Source organism: Leptosomus discolor, chromosome 17 (assembly GCF_034619465.1).
Source record: "Leptosomus discolor isolate bLepDis1 chromosome 17, bLepDis1.hap2, whole genome shotgun sequence".
NCBI lineage: Eukaryota > Metazoa > Chordata > Aves > Leptosomiformes > Leptosomidae > Leptosomus > Leptosomus discolor.
The window spans coordinates 8,894,281-8,921,970 of NC_141407.1; the positions used below are offsets into that span (position 1 = coordinate 8,894,281).

The 27,690-nt window shown below is 36.9% G+C and overlaps 1 protein-coding gene across 1 annotated transcript in view; it reads left to right on the forward strand.

Annotated features, from left to right (window-relative positions):
• The window catches only part of ARFGEF2 (ARF guanine nucleotide exchange factor 2), a 36,444-nt gene extending 10,859 nt beyond the window's left edge, over positions 1 to 25,585 (forward strand). The window contains exons 6-39 of the mRNA XM_086474844.1: positions 273 to 492; positions 1,164 to 1,235; positions 1,530 to 1,678; positions 2,083 to 2,213; positions 2,743 to 2,977; positions 3,226 to 3,325; positions 3,553 to 3,692; positions 4,725 to 4,833; positions 5,358 to 5,559; positions 6,318 to 6,429; positions 6,983 to 7,188; positions 8,098 to 8,182; positions 8,278 to 8,449; positions 9,569 to 9,720; positions 9,904 to 10,032; positions 10,409 to 10,567; positions 11,741 to 11,888; positions 12,863 to 12,962; positions 14,142 to 14,182; positions 14,267 to 14,436; positions 15,068 to 15,219; positions 15,404 to 15,576; positions 16,707 to 16,867; positions 17,691 to 17,821; positions 17,923 to 18,052; positions 18,516 to 18,651; positions 19,331 to 19,469; positions 19,588 to 19,642; positions 19,909 to 20,023; positions 20,276 to 20,406; positions 21,486 to 21,654; positions 22,034 to 22,172; positions 23,249 to 23,366; positions 24,960 to 25,585. Of these exons, the coding sequence (XP_086330970.1) occupies positions 273 to 492; positions 1,164 to 1,235; positions 1,530 to 1,678; positions 2,083 to 2,213; positions 2,743 to 2,977; positions 3,226 to 3,325; positions 3,553 to 3,692; positions 4,725 to 4,833; positions 5,358 to 5,559; positions 6,318 to 6,429; positions 6,983 to 7,188; positions 8,098 to 8,182; positions 8,278 to 8,449; positions 9,569 to 9,720; positions 9,904 to 10,032; positions 10,409 to 10,567; positions 11,741 to 11,888; positions 12,863 to 12,962; positions 14,142 to 14,182; positions 14,267 to 14,436; positions 15,068 to 15,219; positions 15,404 to 15,576; positions 16,707 to 16,867; positions 17,691 to 17,821; positions 17,923 to 18,052; positions 18,516 to 18,651; positions 19,331 to 19,469; positions 19,588 to 19,642; positions 19,909 to 20,023; positions 20,276 to 20,406; positions 21,486 to 21,654; positions 22,034 to 22,172; positions 23,249 to 23,366; positions 24,960 to 25,133 (4,755 nt within the window). The 3' untranslated portion in view covers positions 25,134 to 25,585. The remainder of the gene's footprint in view (positions 1 to 272; positions 493 to 1,163; positions 1,236 to 1,529; positions 1,679 to 2,082; positions 2,214 to 2,742; positions 2,978 to 3,225; positions 3,326 to 3,552; positions 3,693 to 4,724; positions 4,834 to 5,357; positions 5,560 to 6,317; positions 6,430 to 6,982; positions 7,189 to 8,097; positions 8,183 to 8,277; positions 8,450 to 9,568; positions 9,721 to 9,903; positions 10,033 to 10,408; positions 10,568 to 11,740; positions 11,889 to 12,862; positions 12,963 to 14,141; positions 14,183 to 14,266; positions 14,437 to 15,067; positions 15,220 to 15,403; positions 15,577 to 16,706; positions 16,868 to 17,690; positions 17,822 to 17,922; positions 18,053 to 18,515; positions 18,652 to 19,330; positions 19,470 to 19,587; positions 19,643 to 19,908; positions 20,024 to 20,275; positions 20,407 to 21,485; positions 21,655 to 22,033; positions 22,173 to 23,248; positions 23,367 to 24,959) is intronic.
• Positions 25,586 to 27,690: the final 2,105 nt, after the last annotated feature.

The window sequence follows — 27,690 nt, forward strand, 5'->3', positions numbered from 1 at the left end:
GACTGATTAAAAATAAAATATGAAGCTTATTGCTGATAACAAGGTTCCACGCTGTAGTTTCTGCCAGATGGTTTTGTATCAACAAATGATGGGATGCTTTTAAAATAAGCTTCAAGAGCATCTTTTTAATTTGACTGGCCAAGAGATTATATTTTCACTGTGTTTTTCATGTTAACATGTGAATCACAAAGGAATATCAGTCATCATAGTCATCTGTTTTCCCTTATCATGTTTTGTGCCTTAGATTAACTTTTTCATATTGTTTTTTCAAGATCCAAGAATCCAGAGAAGTAGAAAAAACAGATCAGCAAAAATCCCAGTCTCCTGCAATTCAAGTGGTGTCCAAGTCTCCGAAGATTGGTCAGTTAAAGCACAGCTATCAGGAAGGCAAACCCACTGCTCCTGTAAGTGTGGAATTAACGAATGGTGAGCCTGAGGGGGCAGAAAACAGAGACATGAAGTTGGAGCAGGATCTGACTCTACCAGGATCAGGTGAACAAGAATAGGTTGTCTCTTGCTTTCAGTTACGTGTTGCTATTGGAAAATACTCTTCTAGGCTATTTTGTGGAGAAGTCACTGGGGTTATTGACTCAAATCATGCTTGCATTTTCTCAGTAGTTATTCAGAGTATATAGACCATTGTTACCTTGTCTACAACATTATAACCATTGAAAAAAGCTCATGTTTTCCCTAGAATTCTAGTACAACTGTATATAATATATGTATATAGAATTATAATGGAAGTGACTTGATCAGGTTGATAAAGGGGAAGGAAAGGAAGAAAATCAGTGTGTGGGAAGTGACAGAATCACTTTGAGGTAATTGAAGTTCTGTGGTAAAAATACTGTGTATTATGAAGACCTTTTCATAAGTATATACTGTATCCAAATTAGGAATGTAGGACATTCCAAAACTAAAAGTTCATAACAGCTAATAAATACAAATGACAAAATCACTGCATTAAAAATATCTGTGCTTTGTTTTAAACACTGGAAATAACATCAATGAGTACTTCTGTATGAATTCTTGGAAGCGCTTTAGAGCAGAACTACTAACGAAAATCCATAATTTTTAACCCTTCTGCCTCTGTCATATTTCTTCTTTCCATCTTCTTCCTAAACAAAGTACTAAATTAAAAATTTTCTCTCTGTGTGTTTCGTTAGAGGAAACAAGTGATGAAGGAAAGGAAATGGTTAAAGGCATCTTGGAAGATGTGGTCAAGTCAGCTGTGAAAGGTAGCGAAGTCTTCTGAAGTAAAATAGATGCACCTGTTTTGCCAAACTTTTATTCTTGTGATTATAAAAGCATAGAAGTTATTTTGTGTTACTAAGTGTCTCGTCAAGAACACCTATGAAGGCAGTAAGAACAGGGCTTTATTGTCTCGCGGTATTCTTCTTTAGCTGGTAGCTGAGAAACTTTCTAGTTTGCCAGTGCTGCTTCTGTCCCACTTGGTTGTAGAGCTTCACAAAGTCATGGGATAAAAAAGCTCAATGGATGATTTTAATCAGTTTTACTTTTTTCCGATTTAGTGGCTGAAGAAAAGCAAGTAACAGAAACAGTAAAGGCTCTACCTGCATTAGAGACTGCAGATATTGCGCTTTCTGGCTCTAGTAATGAAAACATACAAACAAATGGGATTCCAGATGACGGGCAATCTGTTTCCTCCACTGATAATCTGGTAAATAACTTCACTGGATGCTAATGTGTATTTAGGAATGGAGAAATGTTGTTAATGCCAGCTAATACAGTGGGATTTTGGGGAGTGGAGAGAAGGGACAGAAGCTTTAGTATATGTGTCCTTCGAAAAGGAAGCAGCAACTGCAATTTAAGTAGATACTGAAAACAGCTGTTCCAAAATTATGTTAGTTGTATTTTAATACAAGGTGGGGGTGGAGGGGCAGAGTCAGTCTACATGTGTGAAAAGATCCAGATCACTTGTTCTATTTAGGTTTAGTTTAAACTTTGCCAAATGCACGTTTTTTTAAATCTGTAGCTAATTCTCGGAGGAGCCGTAGAATCTTCCTAATTGCTCTGTTGCTTTTGTCTCACTGAGGATCTAATGTTGTGTTTCTTGCTCTCAAGGAAACAGATGTAGCTGGACATCAAGCTGCTGCCAAATTTTCCCATGTTCTACAAAAGGATGCCTTTCTTGTGTTCAGGTCATTGTGCAAGCTGTCAATGAAACCACTGGGTGATGGACCACCAGATCCCAAGTAATGAGACTGTATTTATTACACTGTCCATTTCAGGTAGCTTTTGGAGACAGTTAAGTAGCTGATGTATAGTAAAACAGGTATTCGAAATTCACTTATCAGGTCCTTCTTTCAGTTAGCTTGATGAATCTAGGATTGAAACTTGATTCAAATTATTAAAAATTTAATACTTGAGGGGGGGTGGTTTTGTGTGTGGTGGGTTTATTAATATCATCAGTTCAAGTAGTCTCAACTATAGTATTTATGAAGTCTTTGATGGGGGAGTGGGGGCATGCTTCTTAGTAGCACTGAGTTGCATCTGTTATCCTAGTCCAAGAAGTTAATACTCCTGGGAAATCTCCAAATTAAGGTGATAGATGTCCAATATGACTTGCTGGCTGATTTCCACCCCTTTCGCCCCCTGTCTTGAAATGAATTGAAAGACCAGTCATTTCTTCTGGCATGGAAGAAGTGCTATGGTGGTCATGCTGAACAGAAGTATGTATTCATAAATACAATAAAAATATCTTTAATGTTTAATTTTTTCTAGATCCCATGAATTGCGTTCTAAGATAGTGTCTCTCCAGCTTCTTCTCTCGGTACTGCAGAATGCTGGTCCAGTTTTCAGGACACATGAAATGTTCATCAATGCAATCAAGCAATACCTATGTGTAGCATTATCTAAAAACGGAGTTTCTTCTGTTCCTGATGTATTTGAGCTCTCTCTTGCCATCTTTCTCACACTGCTTTCAAATTTTAAGACCCATTTAAAAATGCAGATTGAGGTGAGACTTTTATCATTTGTATGATGCTCTAATTCTCAAATAAAAATACTGCAATGATAAAAAGACAGCTGGAAATTAGAAGTTAATGTCTTAGTTTTGCTTGCTAAACTAATACATTACTACTTTGTGTTCAGATTTTAATATGCGTGGGATGATACTTGTCAAGAGAAATTACTGAATAAAAATGGATTTGTACATTTGACATAGTTCCAATAAGTTTCAGATCAAGTCCTTCATTTATTTTGCAGGTGTTCTTCAAAGAGATCTTCCTGAATATTTTAGAGACTTCTTCAAGCTCCTTTGAACACAAATGGATGGTGATTCAGACTTTAACTAGAATTTGTGCAGGTACTTCCATTGTCATGAAAAGCAGTAACTTCCTCTGGCAGCAGATGAGAATTATTTTGAAGACAAATGCCACATGTAATGTTTAGGTGTGAAAAACTGAATTTGATCCCATAGTGCTTGGGTTAAGTGTCTGGATTCATCCCGTGCTGCCTGCTCCAACTGGCTGATTCCCTTTAAAAATGCTATTACACTGAATCCTAATACTCACACTTTCTTTTATTTTCAAGATGCGCAGTGTGTAGTGGATATTTATGTTAACTATGACTGTGATTTAAACGCTGCTAATATATTTGAACGCCTTGTAAATGATTTGTCCAAAATCGCACAGGGACGAAGTGGGCATGAATTGGGAATGACGCCTTTGCAGGTAAGAAAAACAGCTCTGAAGACAAGGTACCGCTTTTTTTTTTTTTCCCATAAATGGTGCTATCTCTGCGTTGTTATTGATAGTTCCAGTGATTCATGTTGTCTGTAACCTACTGATGTTTCTTTTTATTAGTTAGCTAATTTGCAGTTACATGCTGATGACTTTGCCGCATACTTGCATTGTGACACTAGGCTTGTTCTGGGCTCTTTTGGTGGGCTGCCGTGGGAGAGACAAATGAGCCTTCCTCTGCCTTACTCAAATGACTTTCCTTCTGGGGCTTATGAACCAGCAGTAGCTTCAGCTTGTGTTTGCTTGGCACAAACTTCTTGTGCCATATCTCCGCCACAAGTATTTTATTTTTAAAATTTATATTTTCCCAGTCCTTAGAGGGAGAGTGGAGTATAGACTGCTTTCAGCAAGAGCAGATATTTTGGACATTGGACTTGTCCTACAGCACTGCTTTTCTAGCCCAGCCTAATGGCTTTCAGGGCTTAAGAGAACTTGGTGGCAGTGTTGGTCTTGAAACTGAGTGCACCTCACACCTTCAGTTAGAATTGTATTGATGCTTGCTTGATTATTTTTATTTTTTTCCTCTGTGGTCCTTTGACCAGAAAATGGAAGTAAAAATGAGGAGACATTTGTTTCAGATTTTGAATAGAACTGTTTATTGTACAACTAAGGTAGTAAGACACTTCTCTGACACTATATAGCCTTATTGGATGATCATAATCATACATACAACAAAGGGGCTGCATTTAGGATTTGGTGTATATTGCCCCTTGGTGTACTCATCAATTGTCAATAGACTTCTGCTTAAAGCAGCTGGAATGTTTTCTGGTGTCTGTCTGGTTATGGTTGCTTTTGGCCCAGATGCATCCAGCCTAAACAGTCATGGGGCAGAAACTTTGTATAACCAATAGATTTCCCCCTAACTGACAAACTTGCTGAGATTTGAATGGTGTGATGTAGTGCCTACTAAAAATGTGTGGATATATGTATATTGGTTTGGTTATTTTGTTTTGTGTTTTTTAGGAATTAAGCCTGAGGAAAAAAGGACTTGAATGTTTGGTTTCTATTTTAAAATGTATGGTAGAATGGAGCAAAGACCTTTATGTGAACCCGAATCATCAGGCTAGTTTGGGTGAGATTGTTTCCTTATGGAGAGACTAATTTGTTTCATAAGTTTGTCCCTCTGTTTATTCAGTGTTTAGAAGCTATTCGGAAGTGTGTATGCTAGGCTTTTACATGGCTATTTGTTTGTGCAAATGAATTATTTAATAAACAATTATTAATGCTGTTGCAGTAACTGACTCTCCAAGTGTCTGGTACAAATAACCAGGTTCTGCTTAAGAATTTTAGCCAGGCCATTGTCTACACTATAAAAGCTGGCTTATGTAGAATAAGACTTGACAAATCTTGCAGGTACTAAGTTGAAGTGCAAGAATTTCTCCATAGCTGCTGCTGTTCTTCTGCCTTTTTTTTTGATTATTTTAGAATTGCATCAATATAGCATCTTCATGTAGTGTAGACTGTCAAAAAGTATGGGTGATAAAATAAGAATATTGACTCATATTTCTACTAAAAAGTTTTATAAGTAAAAAAGTTTTATAACTAAAAGCTTTTGACTGAACAGGATAACTTAAGTCTCACCCTGTTTATAAACAGGTTCATATAAGCCATCTGAACAGGAAATGGCTGAAGGTAAATGCCTTGAGAGTGGAGGGAGGCGGAGTAGTGTCAGTTCTTTGGACTCCACTGTGTCATCGGGAGTTGGAAGTGTTGGTACCCAGACTACTGTCCCAGATGATCCTGAGCAATTTGAAGTCATCAAGCAGCAAAAGGAAATAATTGAACATGGGATAGAACTGTAAGTCCAGTATGACAGGAAAAAAAGATTCACTAGTAAAAAAACCTATGTGTACAACCATATTGTTTCTTATGATCTTACGCAGTCAAACCTGCAGGGACACCTACAAATTGGTCTTAATGCTGAAGACTCTTGCCTGCTGTTGTTAAAAGCTAACGCTGGAGGCTATTGTAGTTAAAAGGAATTCAATAAAATCTTGGGTGGAGTGCGGGGTGGTTTCAGAACTTTCCTTTGTGCTGGTTCAGCCATACAAGAGAAGAAAGTGTGTGTATACCTAGAGAGAAATTGATTTGAGGAGGCAGACTTAATGTTATCTTGCAGCTTTTTTATACCATTTGTTGTCTTTTATTGAAATAGAGTTTGGAGAATTAATTCACTGTCAAGCTATGCTTTACTACTTTTTCATTAATTTGAAGGTCTTTATGTCTGTGAGAGCTATAAAAAGGTCTTGAACAGCAACATTTTTAACATTTCATGGAAGTTCTCTGATATTTCAGATTTCAAAAGGGTCAGTTTTTAAGCGAGTTTTCCAGCAGTAAGTTTTAAGGTACATTCAGTTGCTGATGAGTTGTAGCCTATGGTGTGATATAGTTAACATTTGTTGCATGTTCTCTTGACTTTTTTCTAACTAGAAAAAAGACACAGAGCTACAGTACAAGATCTTTGATTTAGAAGGGCTCTGTAAACCAGAAAACTTTATAAGCTGTGATATTTTTTCAATTGTATGTCTCAATTTCACCATGTTTTTGTCTGAATAGATTTAATAAAAAACCAAAGAGAGGAATACAGTATCTACAGGAGCAGGGAATGCTTGGTACTACAGCAGAGGACATTGCACAATTTTTGCACCAAGAAGAACGCCTCTGTTCTGTAAGAATACATCCAACATATGATAAATAATACTTTTGCCCCTATCATCTTCTTCCATCTTCTGATGTCTGTATAAACTCTCTCTTTAGTTCATATTTCATTAATAGATAACTGAAAGTGTAAGGGTTCTAATGAAGATACTTAATATCAATGCTACTTTCTATTTATTTGCTGTCCTCGGCTTTTTAGTAAAATAGCTACATTCGTCTGCATTAACAATGCAGCAAAGGAATAGCGTGAACTGCAGTGGCAAAGCATTCTGTACTGCATGTGAAATTGGGCACAGTTCAGATTTCCCTGGCTCTACAGTAATGCAGATCTTGCTGTGGGGCTTGAGGGAAGCAAGAATATGCAGACTAAAGGCATTTTCTAATGATACTGGTTTCTTGTCATCCCCCTAACGGTTGCCTGCTCGGTGAAGTGTATCAGTCTTGCAAAACTGCCAGCTGTGCAATTCTTGTTATAAACTTTCTTGCAAAGCTGGCAGTTGGATTACACACTAATAACTGTCTCTTGTGTGTTGTGTTGTGTTTGGTTGGTTTTTTTTTTTTAGACTCAAGTTGGGGAATTTCTTGGGGAAAGCCACAAGTTTAACAAGGAAGTGATGTATGCCTATGTAGACCAGCTTGATTTCTGTGGAAAAGATTTTGTCTCTGCTCTACGTATATTTCTGGAAGGTTTTCGTCTGCCAGGAGAAGCCCAGAAGATCGATAGATTAATGGAGAAGTTTGCTGCTAGATACATTGAATGCAACCAACGGTAATCCGAAACTTTTGTGTGGGAGAAGTACCTAAAGAATGACTGTATTGTTTGTGGCCCTTAGGGGCAAGGTGCGACTCGCACTCGTCCTGGGTCAGAAACTTCTACAGGCTTCCGTGAGGAGCGGATCTCATTGCCAATATTGGTGATGAGCCTCTTCAGCAGCTAGGCAAACAGAAACATTGGATAGAAAGTATACTGATGCTGCTTTTCATTAAATCCCAAATACTTGCTAGAAGGAATTATTGGAAGAGAGAAGCCCAAAGTATGTGAAAATGTCTCTGTATTAGCTGTTCTGTTTTTAAACAAAGGCAGATCAGTCAAGTGTGAACAACAGTAATAGGAAGTAGCAATGGCTAAAATAAAAAATACATGTCAAATACCTAGTAAGATGTTACACATTTTTGCTTGCCCATTAGACTTTGAACAAAATGTATGTATGTTAGATGACAACCAGCAGACAGTGTTGCTATTGTTTCTAATGCAATAAACTAGCACTGAAGTTTGGCTGGGTGTTGAGGCTTCATAGTCCGGTTGGTGCATTGATGGGTTGGTTTTGTGTAGTTCCCTACAAAACCCTGAGAGTGAAAAGTAAACTGTTCTTCGGCTTTTGTAGGATTACCCAAAAAAGGATAATGTATAATCGTTTGGGAATGTACTTGAAAATTCTGGTCGTTGCTAGTTTTCAACATTGTGAAGATGATGCTTTTATATTTTTTTTTCCCTTTTTAATTTGCATTTTAAATGCTTGGACCTTCATGTGTTTCTAAAGACTAATTTTAGGCTCTGTTATCTCTCTGGTGGAAAGCATGGTACTTTTGGGTATTTTTCTTGCATGTAGAAATAGAGCTAATGGATTGAGGAATTAGGATTCTAAAAAACTGTTTTGTTTTGTTTTTTCTCCCTTAGGCAAACACTGTTTGCTAGTGCTGACACTGCCTATGTTTTGGCATACTCTATTATAATGCTGACTACAGACTTGCACAGTCCACAGGTAGAAATTAAAAAACCGAACTTGTAGAAGTTCAGTTTTCCCTGGAACTTGGATATCAGATTTTGAATGCAACTACTTTTTTTTTTTTCCCACAGGTAAAAAATAAAATGACAAAGGAGCAATACATTAAAATGAATCGAGGAATCAATGACAGTAAAGACCTGCCAGTAGAGTACTTATCCACAATCTATGAAGAAATAGAAGGAAAGAAAATTGCAATGAAAGAGACAAAAGAATACGCAATGACAACCAAGTGTAGTAAACCAAGTAAGAAGGAACTAGAAACTAGAAAGACCACGCTGCTCTCAAACTATTGCAGTAACGTTCAGGATGGCATAGAGGAGTTCAGATCCCTTTTTGAAAACATCTTTGTGCAATGCATAAATTACATTTAGAATGGCTAATACAGATACTTGGAATGAAACTGGCTCAGTTATTACTTAATAGTGCTATTTTTGTGGTGGAAACATAGCTGTGTGAGTGCATCTGGCGCCCACACAGAGAGGCAGTAGAAATTAGATTTGTTTGGGGTTTTTTTAAATAGAATTGTGAGGGGAAAATGGTACAATAACTGAAGGTAGCACTTACTTCGCAAGTTAACTTCTTGGTTTTATGTGCTAAATGACAGGTGGGGTTTTGGGTTTTTTTGGAGTTTTTTCATGTCTATCCGTAGTTCAGAGGCTGGTAACTGCTCAGTCCTTGTGATAATGTTTGAAAGAGAGATCAGAGAGTTTGTCATGATCTATAGTCATAGGCATCTATCCTCATCTAGACCAAATGAGGACTTTTGTGGGTAGTGTACACTAAAAACCAGTATCCCCACCTGTACTCAGGTTTTACTTAGAGTAGCTGGTATTAATTTAAGTCAAATTATTGAATTCTGAATCTTCAGCATAGTGGTTTTTTCAGTGTTTTCTGTGCTGTTTGCAGGTTTCCTAGATCACAATAGGAAGAAAATTGGTTTGCTTGAAAATGGAAGCTTTAGTATAAGGATAAAGAAACACTAAGTTATTAATTTATTTATCAAGTTGGGGAGAGCTAGTATTGTTTTGAGGATGTCAGCCTAAGAAAATGAAAGATATTTCTATCCATTTTTACAGGCGGAGTGAGACTGACTTCCAGTGATGAGGTGATATCATATGACATGCAATAAAGTGCTGAATTAGTTAATTGGTGTAGAATAAAGTCTTAAGTTGGGGTGTAGGTTTTAGTGCTGGAGTTCCTTGCTTGCAACCTATGAGAGCCTCCTGAGTTTTAACATTCTGGAAGATCTTTATCTTTGATTTCATTTGCAGTACCTTTAACATTTTGTGATGCTCAACGCGAAAACACCGAATATGCTCTTATAAAAAAGAAACCAATGCTACTGTGTGGTGTTCCCCATAGGTGTAGCTAATGAGAAGCAGCGGAGGTTGTTGTACAACTTGGAGATGGAACAAATGGCTAAAACAGCTAAAGCCCTCATGGAGGCCGTAAGCCACGCAAAGGCTCCTTTTACTAGCGCCACTCATCTGGATCACGTCAGACCCATGTTCAAAGTGAGTGTGAAGTTCTTGTATCTTCATTGCCAAGAGTTTTAAGCATAGAAAAAAGTGAAAAATTCCTCTGAGGAGTTAAGTAATGCAACAGGTGGACTCTTTGGATGTATTTGGTTTCAGTTATCTAGTGTGTTGGGGTAAAATTGTGATAGATTTCTGAACTTAGTTTCTTCCTTTCTCTAGCTTGTATGGACTCCATTGCTGGCAGCTTACAGTGTTGGCTTGCAGAACTGTGATGACACAGAAGTTGCATCCCTTTGTTTAGAAGGAATACGATGTGCAATTAGAATAGCCTGTATCTTTGGAATGCAGGTTTGTATGAGACTTAGCATGGGCCTTGCTAAGAGCAGTGTAAGCTCTGGGAGTGAGATGAAGGATTTCAGACCACTCGTACATAGAAAATAAAGCATCTCGTCTAATTTCTTGAAATGGTAAAATAAAATACTACAGTCTTATTTTAGTTTCAGATCTTTGTATCCTCACACTCTTCTCCAACTCTGCTTTCATTTTATTGCTGAGTCTTCTCTTAAGAGCATTTGCTAACTTGCCTCCTACTACTTCAGCTGGAAAGTGCTCTAATGTAATTGGTAGATATATATAGAAGGAAAATTGTGTAGGCGTGCTGGACAAGTAGCTTTCTCTAGCTCTTCAGGGACTTGTTTATGATGCTTTTTTCTCTGTCTTGTAGCTTGAACGAGATGCTTATGTACAAGCCCTTGCTCGTTTTTCATTGTTGACCGCCAGTTCCAGTATTACAGAAATGAAACAGAAGAACATAGATACCATTAAGACACTTATTACAGTTGCTCACACAGATGGCAACTATCTTGGGAACTCTTGGCATGAGGTAAAAACTTGGTTAGTCTAAACAGTGCACCTGCATTGTCCTTTGAAAACTTGCAGGATTTTCTTCTACTACATTCAGTCTTCAGTAACTGCATTTAGCTCCCAGCACATGTCAGAACCCTTTTTAAATGTGGATGTAAGTGCATTATTTTGTTAGTGTTTTTATGTTTATATGTGTGTGTATAGAAAATAATGCACTGCATTTTTTGACAGATCCTGTAGACACTGTGTGACCAATATTATAATTTTTGTAAGCTGCTTTTGATACGGAGTTAAAATTTCATTTTACTTCAGAGAATTCTGCACAGAAGTTATTGTATTCTTGTTCACATAAACAAAAATATTGTAGCTCACAGGTCCAGATTTGTCTGTGCAGCATTTGGCAACATTTACACCATGATCACATGAAAAGTTAGGTCTAAAATAACTTGGTGGGGGATAGGAAAGGGTAAGCTATCGGGATCATATGTATTTTCTTAAAGCATATTTTGCAGGAGCTCTTTAATCAAATGTAAACCTGTGTTGCTGCTAAAAGGGGCATTCCTGCTGCATTATGTTCTCTGGCAGTAGTCTCTGGCTACATGATAATAATATAAGCCATAAGCTACTCTAGTTGACAAATTACTTGAGCTGGTTTACAGTATACCCTCACAAATGCTTGTGCCAGTCCAAGGGATGTTGCAGTGCGAGAGCAAGAAGGAAAAGGAGAGTCAATGTTGTGCTGACGGCAACACACAGCTTTGGCATTTTCACTTTCTGCTTTGGAACTTTGTTACTCAAAGCAGTAGCTGCAACAGTTCAGTCTTGGCATCTCTCTGGGACAATGAACTTTCTAGAAGATCAACTGCAAGGTGTTTATAGTTTTGAAAGTTGGAGAAGTGGAAAAAAAAAAGTTTCCTCTAGTGTCTCTAGTAGTTAGAGATCCAAGTTAGTTTTTTGGGTACTGTTTATTTTTTCTCATATTGGAATGATTTGTGGCGGCTGGTGATCTTGAATGAATCGTTCAACTGTATTTCCAGTTGTATTAACAATGTTTCAGCTACATCAAAACTGTTACTATTGTCAAAGTTGTTTTAAAGGTTAGAGAGTCTGGGATAGTTATAAATATTAAATATGTTAGAAATAAAAGTATAATGTGTCCAGAAGCATGGTGTTTAAATATTTTTTGTTTTAGATCTTGAAATGTATTAGCCAGCTGGAACTAGCACAACTCATAGGAACTGGAGTGAAAACTCGGTATTTATCTGGCTCTGGGCGTGAAAGGGAAGGAAGCATTAAAGGTTATGCATCTGGAGGCGAAGAGTTTATGGGCCTGGGATTAGGTAAGATTATTAATCTTGAACTTCACAAAGATACACATGTAAGTGAAGTAGGATGGCTAAGAAAGTTATAAGATATTAAAGTTATAAGATATTAAAACACAGTTACTTGCTTACAGGGGAAGCTATATTGGGTTAATGAAACTTTTTTAAAAAAAAAAAAAATGGAGCTGTGTATTTCAAGATGTATTTGTAATTACCAAATCTGTTCTAAGTTTGTAATTGGTAGAAGCTATTTGACAAAACTCCTCCAGGTTTATTTGTTGGAATATGTTGTCAAAACTATTTTACCATACTTACCAAGTCATAGTTTTTTTACCGGTATTATCAGTTCTTTCTTTTTATGCTCTGTTTTTAATAGTAAAAACATATGCCGTTTATCTTTGGGAACTAATAGATGTTTCAATGATTGATAATTTGTTTTACCAAAGGAAATTCTTAACTCTGCGTGTTGGGTTTGCTGTACCAGTTCCTATTGTTCCTGCAGTATGTGCAAGAAACAAACCTTAGATTTTAAGCTGTAAATTAGAGGGACAAGGCTCTTCCTAATCTTAGGAAAACCTTCAAGGAAACCTTTTAATTTGAAAATACTCTGGAGTCAATGCTAAAACCAATAATGATGCTGAATATAACAGAACTGTGTCAGGCATTAACTACTTGTATTTGACTTAGAGTTAACATTTTAAAATAATACTTTCTCATTTTTAATCTTAACAGCATTACCTCATTTTAACTTAATAAACATGATGGTCAAAACACAATGCCCTAAGGGGGGTGAAAACCCCATTCTACTTACTGGTTGTTTACTTTTGTAATAAACTGACACAGATCTGGCAAAGGCACCATCTGCTCTATGTAAATTACAAGCTAATTGGAAGCAGTAGTCACTTTTCTCGTCTATGTGTATAAAGTTGGGGTTAATATAAAGTCACGATTTCATGATGCTCGTTACTGGGTTTTAATGGCTTTTATTGCAGGTAACCTTGTTGGAAGTGGAGCTGATAAACGACATATGGCAAGCATTCAAGAGTCTGTGGGAGAAACCAGTTCACAGAGTGTAGTGGTAGCAGTAGACAGGTACTGAGAATATAATCTCTTTCTGGGGAAAATGTGACTTGAAGTTGCTGAACATCTTCACTTTATTTGCAGACTCTGACAGAGACTTTTGTTCTTGAAGCATATTTGTCTTGTGAGAAAGATGGTGATAGTTAGATGCTTTCTCTGGACCTAGTAAGTTTGTCTGTTTAGGCACGTAACACTCACAAAAGAAAGACTGTCATTAAATAGCAGTGTAACTAATGTATTATATCGTGAGAAGAGGCACTGTATGTATGTGTGTGTTCTTACGCCTTTTCTTTGGAGTAAGCCAGTGAAGACCAGAATTAAGTTGATATTGCAGTATTTAGCTATTTTTTTTGTTTTACAAATCTGTCTGATAATTCTATCTGACTTACAAGTCTGTCCTCTTTTTTTTCTTAGACTTGCTGATCTTTTGCTCTTTATTCATTATTCTTGTCCAAATCACTGTCTTTCTCATCTGTCCTTCTGAAGTGTTGTCTAAAGAGATGCTTCTCTCATACACCATGTGTTGGAAGGGGACTTTTTTATAATTACTGCAACTATTGGGCATGTCTGTAGAATTGTACATTCAGACTTGCAGTATTTATTGCAACATAAATGTGTCTATTACCACATCAAAGTCTAAAAGATTTGGCAACATTCTCCACTTATCAGTATCTGTATGAACCCTCATCAGTGGTCTGAAGTCCTCTCTAGGCTCTGAAGGGGAAGAAGGGACAATAGTGCATCCATAGTCTTTCTGCCATCCGTTTTGATGGCTACAATTTACAGTATTCTTGAACAGTGTAAAGGTCAAGTAGGTAGCTGGCATCCAGTGGAGTCTTGCAGCAGAGCTTTCTTAATGTCCTTTTATTGTCCCTATGAAATTTAGCATACTGTCATCCAAATGAGTGCTCCAGCAGTACTTGCCCTGGATAAAAGTGTGAGCTTGTGCCTCTTCCCTGCAGCAGGGAAAAAGCATAGTAGACTGTGATTTGCAGCAGGGAAGAGTGTGCTTAGACTTAGGAGAAGGACATGAACTACTGCCAAGGAGGAAGAATAAAACAGCTGCAGAATTCATGGCATGGAGGATCATAAAGTACCTCCAGGAGCTCTGCTGACATTTGCCTACAGCAAGATGTGATTCACTCTTGTGGATGCGCAGCTAAAACTGCAACTCATTTGTTTGTTCCGTAGGATATTTACAGGATCAACTAGGCTGGATGGAAATGCAATAGGTATGTATGCTGACCATTAGGTGGGTTACAGGAACTCTTGCAATGTAACATCCTGAACTTACAGTGATGCGTTTTAATGTTCAGTTGACTTTGTTCGATGGCTGTGTGCCGTGTCCATGGATGAGCTGGCTTCCCCACACCATCCCCGCATGTTCAGCCTGCAGAAGATAGTGGAGATATCGTATTACAACATGAATCGCATCAGGCTGCAGTGGTCAAGGATTTGGCACGTAATTGGAGATCACTTCAATAAGGTATCTTTTAAAATCAAGTTACAGAACATACATGAATAGCAGGACATCTTTAATCAGCTTTTTCCTTTTTATGTTCATAGTAGTACAGGTTGTGATGTTTAAACAAAATAAAATCCATTAACAGTGCCTAAAGGAAGCAGTTATTTAAAAACTAAAGTGTATAAACAGAAATGGAAATCTTTATGGGAATGATCTTAATTCATTATATGATTTTGTGTTTGTAATTTTTGTTTATGCCACTGTCTTATCTGTCTGATCAAATGCCAAGTTAGTTTTCCTCTAAAATTTATACAGATGATCCTGGAACAACAAAGTTATTTTCCTTAGGAAACTGGACCATGTTTGGGTATTTTGGGTTTTTTTAACATAAGATTTTTATTTCTCTTTTTAGTGTCTAGCTGGCTGTTATAGTTCTGCATTTGTTGCTTACAAAATCCGTGGGTCTGTTTAGTTAGGTCAAATGACTGAGAAAGCCCTCTCCAAAAGTAACCTCCCATCTTCTAAAGAGCTGAAAACTAGAATGTGCTAGCAATTTTGTAGTGAACTGACATGAAACTTGAATTATGAGTTGTTTTACTCATAGAAATAATGCATTAGCTGGTAGGTGTTTGAAAATATGATTTTCTTCTAGGTTGGATGTAACCCTAATGAAGATGTTGCCATCTTTGCAGTAGACTCATTAAGGCAGCTGTCAATGAAATTTCTTGAGAAGGGAGAGTTGGCCAACTTCCGCTTCCAGAAAGACTTCCTAAGGCCTTTTGAGCATATCATGAAGAAAAACAGGTGTGATGCACCGCAATTTCTGTGTTGGCTTGCTTTAGTCCTACTTAAAGATGTTAGTTGGTGTCGGTTAGATTGTCATGTATGTGGAATTGGCACAGTTACTTTGTGCCAGTGTAAAATTGTGCTACTTGTGAAAGTCTCACTTTCCTTTTTTTTTTTTCTTTTTTTTTTTTAAAAAAAAAAGATCTCCAACTATTCGGGACATGGTAATACGCTGTATTGCTCAGATGGTGAACTCTCAAGCTGGTAATATTCGTTCAGGCTGGAAGAATATCTTTGCAGTCTTTCATCAAGCAGCATCAGACCATGATGGGAATATTGTGGAGCTGGCCTTTCAAACTACAGCACATATAGTCAGTAAGTAACGCTTGGCAGGTGCAAGCACCCAAACTAGCTTAGCTGCTGTGATTCTGGTTTAAAAAGCCCATCTGAATTAGACTCTTGTATTTCCAGGTAAAGAAACACAAGGTCTTGCAGCCAGACGGTTTAAACTCTGCAGCTAGGTCTTTACCTGTTAAGTCTCCTGAATGCTATGGACAGGAAAAACTAGATATAGCTACTCTGCTGTAGAAGTGTGGTAGTTTGCAATAGATTCAGTAAGTTTGTATGTTGCCCCATCTGTCACAATAAGTTGTTTTGGATTAAGGAACATATTTCACAAACTACCCTACTGACTCAGTATTGCATGGTAGGGATCATAAAGCTTGCGACACTGATATGTGACTTCTTGTAGAGTTAGTTGGTACAGCCTACCTGCTCTAAAAGTATATTTGAACAACGTACTGCTGCCACTTCAAAGGAAGACCACCAACTTAAATATTCTCAAAATGGACCTGCAGTATTGATTGTAGCTTTTGTAAATGTCCTGAAAGTACCCTTTTTCCGTTAAGTAGCATGGGGGAAAAAGAGCTATGGGCAGTATTAATAAGTGTGAATAGAAACAAAACTTTTTTTTTTACCTTGAACTGTACAGATCTTGGGAGTTGTAGTTTTTTCAAAAGTTTGTATGAACTGGATTTGTTTTGTATTTAGTCTGACCCTTAAATCTGAAATCTGACTGCTTTTTCTTCTCTGGCTACAGAGTATGAATAATTACAGGCTAAGATAATTTAGGAAAACTTAAGTAACTTCATTCACAGCAGGGAAGCTAACATCAAGCTTTACTCCTACTATTTCTCAAAATATTTTAAGAGCTTTGGGTTGTATGTGCTGTATGAGGAAACTGAACCATATAAGAAGCAATGAAATAATCCTAGATTATAAAATTGGTAATTATCCAATCTGAGAAAATATGATGCTGACAAATTTGGGTGATGGGGTGGGATGGGGAAGAATGCAAGGGGGGGCAGAGAACCATATTCAATCTAGAAGATCTGGTTCTTTCATGTTTGTCCATTCAGTAGTGGTGTACCATGGCTGACATATGTAGATCAATGCCAGTTTATCTATGGGTTTCAATATCAGTGAATTTTGTTTGTTCTTCACAGCAAATATTTTTCAACAGCACTTTCCAGCAGCAATTGATTCATTTCAGGATGCAGTAAAATGTCTTTCTGAGTTTGCCTGTAATGTTGCGTTTCCGGACACCAGCATGGAGGCTATTAGACTTATTCGGTATTGTGCAAAATATGTTTCAGAAAGACCACAGGTACTTTCCTTTAATTTTTATGCTTGTGTATTCTTATGCTATCTTCTGCTCTTAAACTGAGACCAATCTTATAACTAAGAGCGACCTTTCAGACTCAAACTTCAGTCTCCCAGCAGCAAGTGTTTGTATTAAAAGCTTATTCAGAATTAGGAGTCGTTTTGGTGTTCTGTAAGCAGTAAACTAGGACTAAGTAAAAAATGTTAAGTCTCATCAGTCCAAATTTGAAGTAACTGAATGAAATAGGCTTTTTCTTTTTTAAAATAGGGTTAGGATTACCTGGGGAACAATATTTCTTGTTCTGTCACCTTAATTATGTCTAGTTAAATTGGTTACAAACATGCATATTTTTCTGTATGTCTATTGTATGAATGCTTACTAATCACTTTGCTGGAAAGAGCCTGGGGTTACATGGCAGTTGCGTGTTACCATTGCAAGATGTGCATGCTGTATTCAATGTGCCGGAGAAGTGTAGGACAGAATTATGCCTAACTTCCATTTCCCTGTTACCTGAATTTATGTAATTGTTGACTGTCACTGTTAAACTTGCTTCCTGAAGTCCAAACCTCTATAACTTCTAAAGCCTTTAGCAGGACTTCAGGAAAATGGATTTAAGTATTTACTTTCTCTATTTCTTTTTTCTCCAGTATTTTCAAAAGTTATATCTCAGATTTATACTTACATTTTACAGGATTTGAGCATTATGGTAGAAAGTAAGCTAACTCTTCAAGTCTGTCTGTGACATAAGTAGTATCTAAATTTGTCAGACGTAAAGGGTTTTTTTAAATTTTTTTTTAAAAAGTCTCTTTTCCTGCCCATCTCCAAGGTATTAAGAGAATACACGAGTGATGATATGAATGTTGCTCCTGGGGACAGAGTATGGGTCAGAGGATGGTTTCCTATTTTATTTGAACTTTCTTGTATCATCAATCGTTGCAAATTAGATGTTCGAACAAGGTAATAAAGCTTTGCTTTTTTTTTTTTTTATTCAGTTAGTGAAGAGATCACAGGTATGTATTTTAACATCTTTTCCTTTATTTGTTTGGGTTTGTTTGTAGAGGCTTAACAGTGATGTTTGAAATAATGAAGAGTTATGGCCATACCTTTGAAAAGCACTGGTGGCAAGATCTGTTCAGAATTGTGTTTCGGATTTTTGATAATATGAAACTCCCTGAACAACAAACAGAGGTAAAAACAAACAAACAAAACACCAAAAAAGCAAGCAAACATTAGAGTTGTTACTTAAGAACTCAAACAATCAAGGCAGCAGTTTGTATTGTTTGTCTTGTGTATTTCTACCCCATACTGCCCCAAATGTAATGATAGGTTACAGTATTCTGCTGTATTCTGTGGTGTGTATGAAACTTGTCATAGTATCCAGTGACCTATCTGTCTGGTCTCTCTGTCTGAATATTTTCAAAGCGAATATTCATACTTTGTTGTGAAAGTGTATAGTTTTCTGAACAGTATTCACGTGGCCAACTAAATGGTTCTGACAAGACATTTGCAGTAGTGAGGCTTTTTAGTTTCATTGAAATTCTGCTCCTCTCCTCAGAGGCCACGTCCTTTGGTGAATAGCCATGCATAAGCCAAGTGCTGTCATCATAGAAGAACCTACATAAAAGCAAAGACTTTTCATTTTTTCTCATAGAAATCTGAATGGATGACTACTACATGCAACCATGCACTTTATGCAATCTGTGATGTATTTACGCAATTTTATGAAGCTTTAAATGTGATCCTTCTTCCTGACATACTTACACAGTTACACTGGTGTGTAAAACAAGGTAGCTTATTTGCTTGTATCTTTTGATCAATGTATTTTTAAGTGCTTATTACTTAAGAAGGGGAATTTTGGAAGAATAAAAACTACCATTAGGACAATATGTTATGTAATGGATGGGTGCAGGATCTTAAATATTTGAGCATCATTCTGTTTAATCAAAAGGTTTTAAAGAGTTTTATTAATCTTCTGCCAACAACCTTTCTTCATTCGGCTGCATGGATAAATACTTCATTTATGTACACACACATATATATATACGTATGCATTCTGATTCCCCCCCGCCATCTAGTACTCTTAAACATGACTTTCTAAAAGTGTTTTCTTTTGGGTTATGCCTGAAATCCTGCATGTTGCTAGCATGGAATGTGGGGGAATTACCTTGCAGGAAATCATAAGTTTCTAACTGGTGCTTTTCCTTCCTTTGTCTCGCTGCATGCTTCCTTTCTGCTTCTCTCCCTGTTTGGATTTCAGTCTCATGAAGTGTATTTTTAAACACTAATTCTTACTCAGTAGGTTCCTAAGCTTGATGTTATTGCAATGTACTTCATAAGTAGGCTTTGAGCTAAGATACTGTGCATTTCACAATATTGGTGAAAACGTTTAATGGAGCAGTAATAGAGAATGCTTAATTTTTCATTGATATTGAGGAACTTGATAAATATGGAACATTTCTTTCACAGATAACGAGCAGTTGGCTCGATCAGGTACAAACTGCCTAGAAAACCTGGTAATACTAAACGGACAGAAATTCAGCCCTGAAGTCTGGGGCCAGACATGCAATTGTATGCTGGAAATCTTCAAAACTACTATTCCTCATGTGTAAGTTCATAAATTTATTTTTCATACTAATACCTAATTTACCTAATTCCAGAATGACAATATTTACTTTTTTCTTTTTTTCTTTTTCTTTTTTTTTTTTTTTAATTACTTTATGAAGCTTGCTGACATGGAGGCCTGCGGGAATGGAGGAAGATTCAGCTGAAAAACACTTGGTAAGAGTTAAGTCGGTACAACAAACTAACCTGAAGGGTTTTGTGTTAGGTTGGCTTTCAAATATTTTATCATTGTAAATACACTTGACAAGAAATATGGGAATTGACATTAGCTTGTATTTGGTATCTTTGTAAAATAAGATAGAAAGAATAAATGGAAAGCAGGAAGCTTTTGAATCTTAAGATTAGTGAAGTCATCTAAAAACTGATAGCTGATTGGTAGTTAGTATTTTGGATTACTAGAATTGTTCTGCATTCTCTCCTAGGATTTAGACCTAGATCACCAGTCTTTAAGCAGCATGGATAAAAATGCTTCAGAAAGAGGACAAAGTCAATTTTCAAATCCAACAGATGAGAGCTGGAAAGGTGGTCCTTATACAAGTAAGGAAAACAAGTTTATTAAATCAACTTTTGTAGCCACTCTTAGTCCACTTCTGTAGTTCTGTAGAGAAAGTTTTTGGGCACTTAAACTTGGAGTACATCCTTATGCCTTGCAGAGAAATCTTTCTTTATAAGATAATTCACAGCATCACTAAATATCAAAGTGCTGATGGTAATGTAGTGTTTTGCTAGCATGTTGTAAATGAATTGTCATAACTTGTTTCTGAAACTTGCGTTACTCCATTTCATTAGACCAGAAACTATTTGCTGGCCTCCTTATAAAGTGTGTGGTACAGCTGGAATTGATCCAGACCATTGATAATATAGTGTTCTATCCAGCAACAAGCAAGAAGGAAGATGCTGAGCACATGGCTGCAGCTCAGGTACTGTCAGACTTATTTAGAACCTTGTTGTGGCAGTAAAGTACAAAGACTATCGAATGCTTTGAAGTGTGTTTACAAAGCAAAGTATATAGTCTCTTCCTTTTCCTCTCAGCACTCCCCTGAATGTGTCATTACTCTTAAGCTGTGAAATTTTTTTGACTGCCAGCAGTGTTTCCTGGCAGTCTGTATGTTGGATTATTTCAATTATATTACCACTGATTTTATTATCAATATAATATATTATCATTGTTTTTATAATGAATACTCATCAAGAATGTTTTCTGTTTCTTTTGCGGAGAGCATTCTTCTCTGTTGTTTAGCCTGAGTGTCTTCATTTCGCCACAGTTGAGGCTTTGGTCGTCCTCTAGGTGTTTACAGAGGAGGAGATGCAGAAGTTGAACTTTAGCAAGGTTAATGGTCAAGGTTTAACTCATTACCTGCCTCGGAGAGGTCTTTGTTCCTGAAAATTCTGTTTCTAGGGAACAGTGCAAGGTAGCTCTTGCTCAGCTATGTTAATAAAGCCCTAAGCTAGAAGTTTGGCCTAGTGTATTCTGGTGGTGTTTTGGGGAAGGTATAGCTAAATTACTAATGAAATTAGCTAAAAATATTGACTAACTTTAATGAAACTTGACGTTAGCCAAAGATGGGGAAGTTCTACACTATGCAGCATTTGAACTTGCACTATTTTTGTGGTTCATTTTGATGCTTTTCAGAATTCAGCAGGCCTACTCAGTCAGCTCCTATAGGAGAGGAAATGTTCTATATTGTATTGCTATGGCTTTTTTTTTTATGCCTTGATAAGGGAGGTTCTTCCCTTGTTCTTGATTTTTTTTTTTTTCTTATCAATAAGTAGGATAGATCACAACTTCTGTCTTTTGAAATAACCTATTGAAAAGAGTACAACTCTGATATTTGATAGGACCATTCTGCTGTGTTGTATTGCACTAGTATTTCCCTTGTACCTAAAAATGGAATCTGGAGTTAGTGGTAGATAGTTGATGAAGTATCAAAGTCTCTTAAGCTTATATAAAAATAAAATGTTATTGACACTACCTCCTCTTCCCCTCCACCTCCTTTAGCGAGATGCATTGGATGCAGATATCCACATTGACACAGAAGACCAAGGAATGTATAAATACATGTCTTCACATCACCTCTTTAAGTTACTAGATTGTCTGCAAGAGTCTCATTCATTTTCAAAAGCCTTTAATTCAAATTATGAACAGCGAACTGTGTTATGGAGAGCAGGTGGGGCTTTTATTTTTAGTTTGACAAGAATACTGAGCTACACTTACTTTTGTATCTCAATAGCTAAAGCTGTATCCCATTGCAATAATCTCTACAGTTAATCAGACAGCATTGCATGCTTTTATTACTTGTCTCCTTCCTGATGACTTGAATAATTGTTTGCTAAATTATCTGCTTTTTTGATTAAAGTAGAGCTACACAGTCGGTACTACTGTAGTTAAATATCTTTATAAATAGATTAGGTCTCAGTCAAAATCAAGGAGAAGGAAATACTATCTGGACAAGAAACCATTACTGTTCACTAGTGGATGTATTGTTGATAAGCTTTACCTCTTGGCTGGTAACTACAAATGTGAATGTTCCCTCTCCTGATTTGTAGGGTTCAAGGGTAAATCAAAACCCAATCTCTTGAAACAAGAGACCAGCAGCTTGGCTTGTTGCTTGAGAATACTCTTTCGAATGTATGTGGATGAAAACCGCCGAGACTCCTGGGATGCCATACAACAACGTCTGCTTAGGTAAGAGTATCTGCTTGGTTCTGATGTGTTCTGTTTTCAGCCAGTGTGGTGCACTCCTGGATACAAATGTTCTGGTTTAAGTTGGTGAGCAGAGCATGTGATGGATGGATGGATGGATGGATGGATGACTGCGCTTTATTAAAAGTGAATTTAGCAATAAGGAAGCAATGTACTGGAAATAAATGAAGCACCTTCTTGCCTGACATAAGCTCTTCTTTACAGAAGTTGTGGTTTATGAATTCTTTTCACATCTCGGTACGTAATGATATTCAGAGGTAAAATAGGATACAGTAATCTAAGAGTGCAGTATAAGCTGCTGTATACCTGGAACTTAGGTAAATGTAGAAAGTTATGCTAAACGAATATAAAAAGGTATTGGGGTCCTCTTTATTTGAAAGGTGAGTTGGTACATAAAAGTTTGGAGCACTCTAATCTCTAATCAAATGTGAAGAACTCTTAAACTTGCTATTGGCACTAATGCAGTGGATTTCAGTAGCATTCTGATTTATCAGCATCTATGGACATATTAATCTTTGGTGTGTAAAAGGGGAGGTTACATTCCTTCTTTAAAGTAGCACCCCAAAAAAAAGCCATAGTAAATGGTAGAGTTTGTACCTTGTGTGGACAGTCTACAGCAAGGACCAAACATGTATTAATACAATAGTAATCCCTCTTTAATCTGTGATGCTGAGCTCTGCAGATCTTTATTAAAGCAGTCTAGATTTGGAGGGAGAGCTCTTTCATGTTGCTGTTGCCTAAACTGTCCCAATGTAAGGATCAGGAAATAATGTTTGCAGGTTGAAGATGACAGCACTTTAGTTACAGAATGTTTATGAGGAAAATCAGACTCTTCTATGTCTGACTCTCTGGTTCTTTGTTGACAACGTGAAAACTAGTTCAGTTCAGTTCAATCTGTAACAACTACTGTAACAGAAAAATCAAGACAAATTTGTGTAATTAAAGTTGTTGCATGTGATTGAAAACTTTCCCATCTTGTTTGAAAACAAACAGTGTATGTTATTAAAACTTTTTATGGGTTTTCTTTATGGTTTGTCTGAACTGTGTGATCTCTTCAGTGTATGCAGTGAAGCCTTGGCGTATTTTATTACCGTGAACTCGGAAAGCCACAGAGAAGCCTGGACCAATCTCCTGCTGTTGCTTTTAACAAAAACACTAAAAATCAGTGATGAAAAGGTAAGAACAGGCTGGAAGTCATATCTGTTTGCATTCAGGTATTTTTTCATTTCTGCTTCTGTTGAATTCAGTCTTCATCATCTATATTGCGAGGTGGCTAGTTTGCTTACTCACCTAGTGGGTGCTCTCTTTGAAATACAGCAATTGTTACATCTCCATTTTTTTGCAAGCATTCTACACTGTAAAAATCAGACTGCATCCATGAAATTCAGAGCTGTATAGAAATATTGATAGAATTACTGCAGAGCTTTGATAAAAAAGTGCAATGAGTGTGCAATAAAGCATGGGCTTGTGCTGTATTACAGAGGCACAAGAATGGTAGAGGTAAATTTCACCGCTATAAAATTGGAATTATGGTTCCTTGACAGTGATGGCAAAAAATAATTTTCACGATTTTGGCCTGTTTGAGGAAAATGTGAATGCAAATATTCACTATGTCAGGACATGCAGAGAAACTTCTGGAAGTTGCTTACTTTTCTTTTAACTTTCCAATAATGTTGAAATTCATCAGGTTTTTTTTAAAGTGTGGGGTTTTTTTTTTCTGTATGGCAAAGTGTGTAATTTCACTTCCCTCTTGTGTAACTTGGAAAGTTTTATTGCAACTTAGCAATATTTTAAGAAATTGGTAGTAGCAGTGGCTTGGCTTCTGCGTGTAGTAGCAGTTCAGTGATATCTTTGTGGTTATGGTGTGTTGTGAGATTAGTCTCAACTCTTTGTAGATAAAATGGCAACTTGGCCATTCCTGAGTACACGGTCCCAATATCTTTTACAATGAAAGTTCTGTGGTGGAAGTGGTCCATTAACTTTCCCTGTAACTAATACCAAGCATTATTAGTAAACGAATAGAGGACAAAACATATCTCTTGTTGTGTAAATTCATGACAGATTTGCATCTTGAATACTGTGTGCCGTTCTGATCCCCCATATCAAAAGGGATGTAATGGAGCTGGAGAGAGGAGTAATGAGAGAGTATAACAGGAATAAGGTCCATAGACTGGCTCCCATGTGCAGAGCTGTATGTAGGTTAGACTTTTACTCAGTTATCTTTTACCCAGAAAAGAAATAAAACCAAGAGGTGGGTGACAAGAGGGAAAGGACTGATAAGTGTTACACTGGAAGAGATGCTGAATGAGTTTTGGAGATGATGAGTCCTGGAGGGCAAAAAAACCCAAACACACACATCATGGAGATACTTCACACACTGCTTCAGCTGTGGAAGGCTTTTATGCATTGTGGATGATATTTTAAAGAGGCTGGAGAAGGAACTGGACAACTTCACACCAGAGGGGATTGTTTCTACAAGTAGTCCCTGATACCACCTCTAGCCTGAGAAATCCCTGAGCCTCAAAATAGTCTGACTCTACTTTAGGGAAGTAATGCCGAATGCATGCTCTGTGTATGGCTTCCTGTAGGCATCTGCTAAGGCTGCTGCAGAAAGCAGACACTGGGCTGGATGGCCCTTTGGCCACCCGGGAGGGCCTTTGGGTGAGGCCTTGTGTTTTAACAAGTTGGTGTAGCCATGAATGTGGAAAAACACTGCATCTTCCTATAGCAATAGAGAGTAATGTTCTTTTTTCATATCTTCTTTGATAGTTTAGGGCACATGCTTCAACATATTATCCATACTTGTGTGAAATCATGCAATTTGACCTGATTCCTGAGCTTCGAGCCGTGCTACGGAAGTTCTTCCTGCGTATAGGTGTTGTGTTCAAAATCTGCATAACAGAGGAGCAGATACGGACAACTGGGATGAACTTACCTTCGTAGTAGCCCTAAGCAGGGTTGGTTACTTTAGCTTGTACATAAAGCTATGTTCCAGAGATGGATTGAAGTGGATGGGGAAAAAATGGGACCCTGGTATACAACAACACAGCAGCAAGTTACTCTTACCACAATGGCATTGCGGGAGGAGGAAAAAAAAATCCTGTTCTGTCCATCCTACAAAACTATCGGCAGTTTTATTTAAATTATTGCTTACAGAGTTAATACAGTGTATGTAAAGTCTGTTTGTTTCAATGCTAGTCACCCTTATGATCAAGTCTGTCTCTTCTAGTCTTTTATCAATTGTTCAGTCTTGCGTCCCAGCTAAATCTGATAAACAGCTGGATTCCTCAATAGAAATTATGCCCCTTGGAAATAATGAATATAGTTGTATAGCCTTGTGATGTTAGCACATGTGTTCATAATAAACTATACTGCAGTGGCGAATTACCACCAGATCATTCTGGGTTTTTCTTTGTGTGTACATGACTAGACCAGGCAGTGTGTTAGGGTATTTGAAGTGGACAGCCTATAGGATATTTGGGGAAAGGGTTTTCCTCCTGTTTAGCAAGTAATTTTTAAAACTTTTCTTTTAATCAGTGCTTCATTTTCTGAGACTTATTTTAGTTTTTATGGAAGGTTTTACATCAGGAGCACACAATAGTTTCTACTTTATTTAGCTTATTAGCCTTGAGTTAAAGGCATGTAAAAAAACCAAATAAAGACTATTAAACTTTACATTTACTTTCATACATTGCCGGATCATGGACAGAGTATATACAGTAATATTAAAAACGAGGTTCAGAATAAAGAAAACCACCTTTTTTACCCTTGAGTATAATGTATCTAGTAGTAATTGTGTCTGTTTAGGAAGAAGTCCTGTTCCTAATACATATGAAGTTGCCTCTTTTTACTGCAGATCTGCAACTATTGATTTGTCTTTTTGTGTAAATCATTTTTGTTCTCAAATATTCATTCCTATTGTGATCTCAAAAAAAAAAAAGGAGTTCCCACAAAACTACTCCAGCAAAATTAAACAAGTTCATTCATGAACTGTAAGAGTTACCTACACATTTCTATGCTTTGAAGGTATCTATGAAGCAAATGTGACTTAGCCCTGCAGCTTTGTTTGCCCTAGAGATTTTTCTTTCTTTGAAAGGCATCAGTTTTCTGTGACAACTGTTTCTATGATCGAATACCAGTTTACAGTTGAAGTTTGCAGGTCTGAGTTCTGTCATTTGAAATAAATTTTAATTTCAAGTTTTAAGACTTCTTTAAACCAGAAGAGTATGGCAGGATGGGAGAAGAGGTTCCACTTCCCAACATAATATAAACAAAGGTGTTAATTATTAACTGCTGTGCTACCCATAGTAGCAAACCTAAAATACAACAGTGTTAAACAAAAACCAAACAACCTACTTAACAGGTTAAACACTTAATACCATTCATTTTCCTTTTTGACTTTCCTAGTCGGGTGGGTGGCCTTAGTTGAGGTTGTCTGGGGATATTCCACTCTTGGAGCTGTTGGGATTTCTTGTTTGTTTGTTTTCTTTGTTTTGTTTTGTATTTTCTGTGAGCTGTTTCCAAAGGGTTCATATGGTGCTCTTCAGTAAATCAGCTTGTTCTGCATAAGCATTGTTTGGGAATGGTTTTGCAGTCAATAGTAGTGAGAAGGCTTTCACATTTTTATTTTTACTCTTTATTTTTAACCAAAGATAAATGGTATTTGTGGCTCGTTAACTTTTAAATGCCCATTAGATTAATTCTATACACTAATATTTAGTAGAAGGGAATATATGGCTATATTTTACAATAGGAAAAGAATGAAAAATAAGCAATGCTGATATTTAACTTGCTGCATTTGAAATGTCCTTTTGTGTTGCATTTAGTATAGTTGCTCATTCCCTGGTAATGTCACTTCAATTACAGTAAAAATGGAGTATTTATTTTAGTTCTGTTTAAACCTGTAAGAATAGGCTATTCCTTTTCTTCCAGTCTTAGATATTCCTAAAGAAAATATTTGAAACTTTATTTTTCAGATGTTGGATGTGTCACTGCCTCATTGAATGTATCCCCTTATCTCCTGTCAAAACACAGACTTTTTAAAGTTGCATGCTTTCTCTGTATTTTACAGTTTGGAAAGCCTTACAGCTCATGTCCTGATCAGTCTCTTAAATTTCAGATCTTAAATTACTTTACAGTTGCTTTAGGGCTTTCTTTACTGTAATACGCAACATCTGTACTATCCCTGCATATAGAATAAGGGTGTTTAATTAATCCTTCAGCCTTAGTTCTGAGACTGTTCTTTTAAGTAAAGCTTTTATTGTATTTATACCACTTATAAACTGCTGAAATTAGGTATGTGACATCAAAACATCCTAGACTCTGTAGTGCATGAAGGAGAAGGGGGACTGGAATGCAATTGGATTATAACAGCCTTAATCCTGTCCATTTTCTGGAATCGATTGTACATGTTAAAGCAATAAGAATGGTATGTGAAGTGTAATACCTGAAACAGTTGTGTTTACAGCAGCTGTTTGGTTTCCCTGATTCTAACCCATAG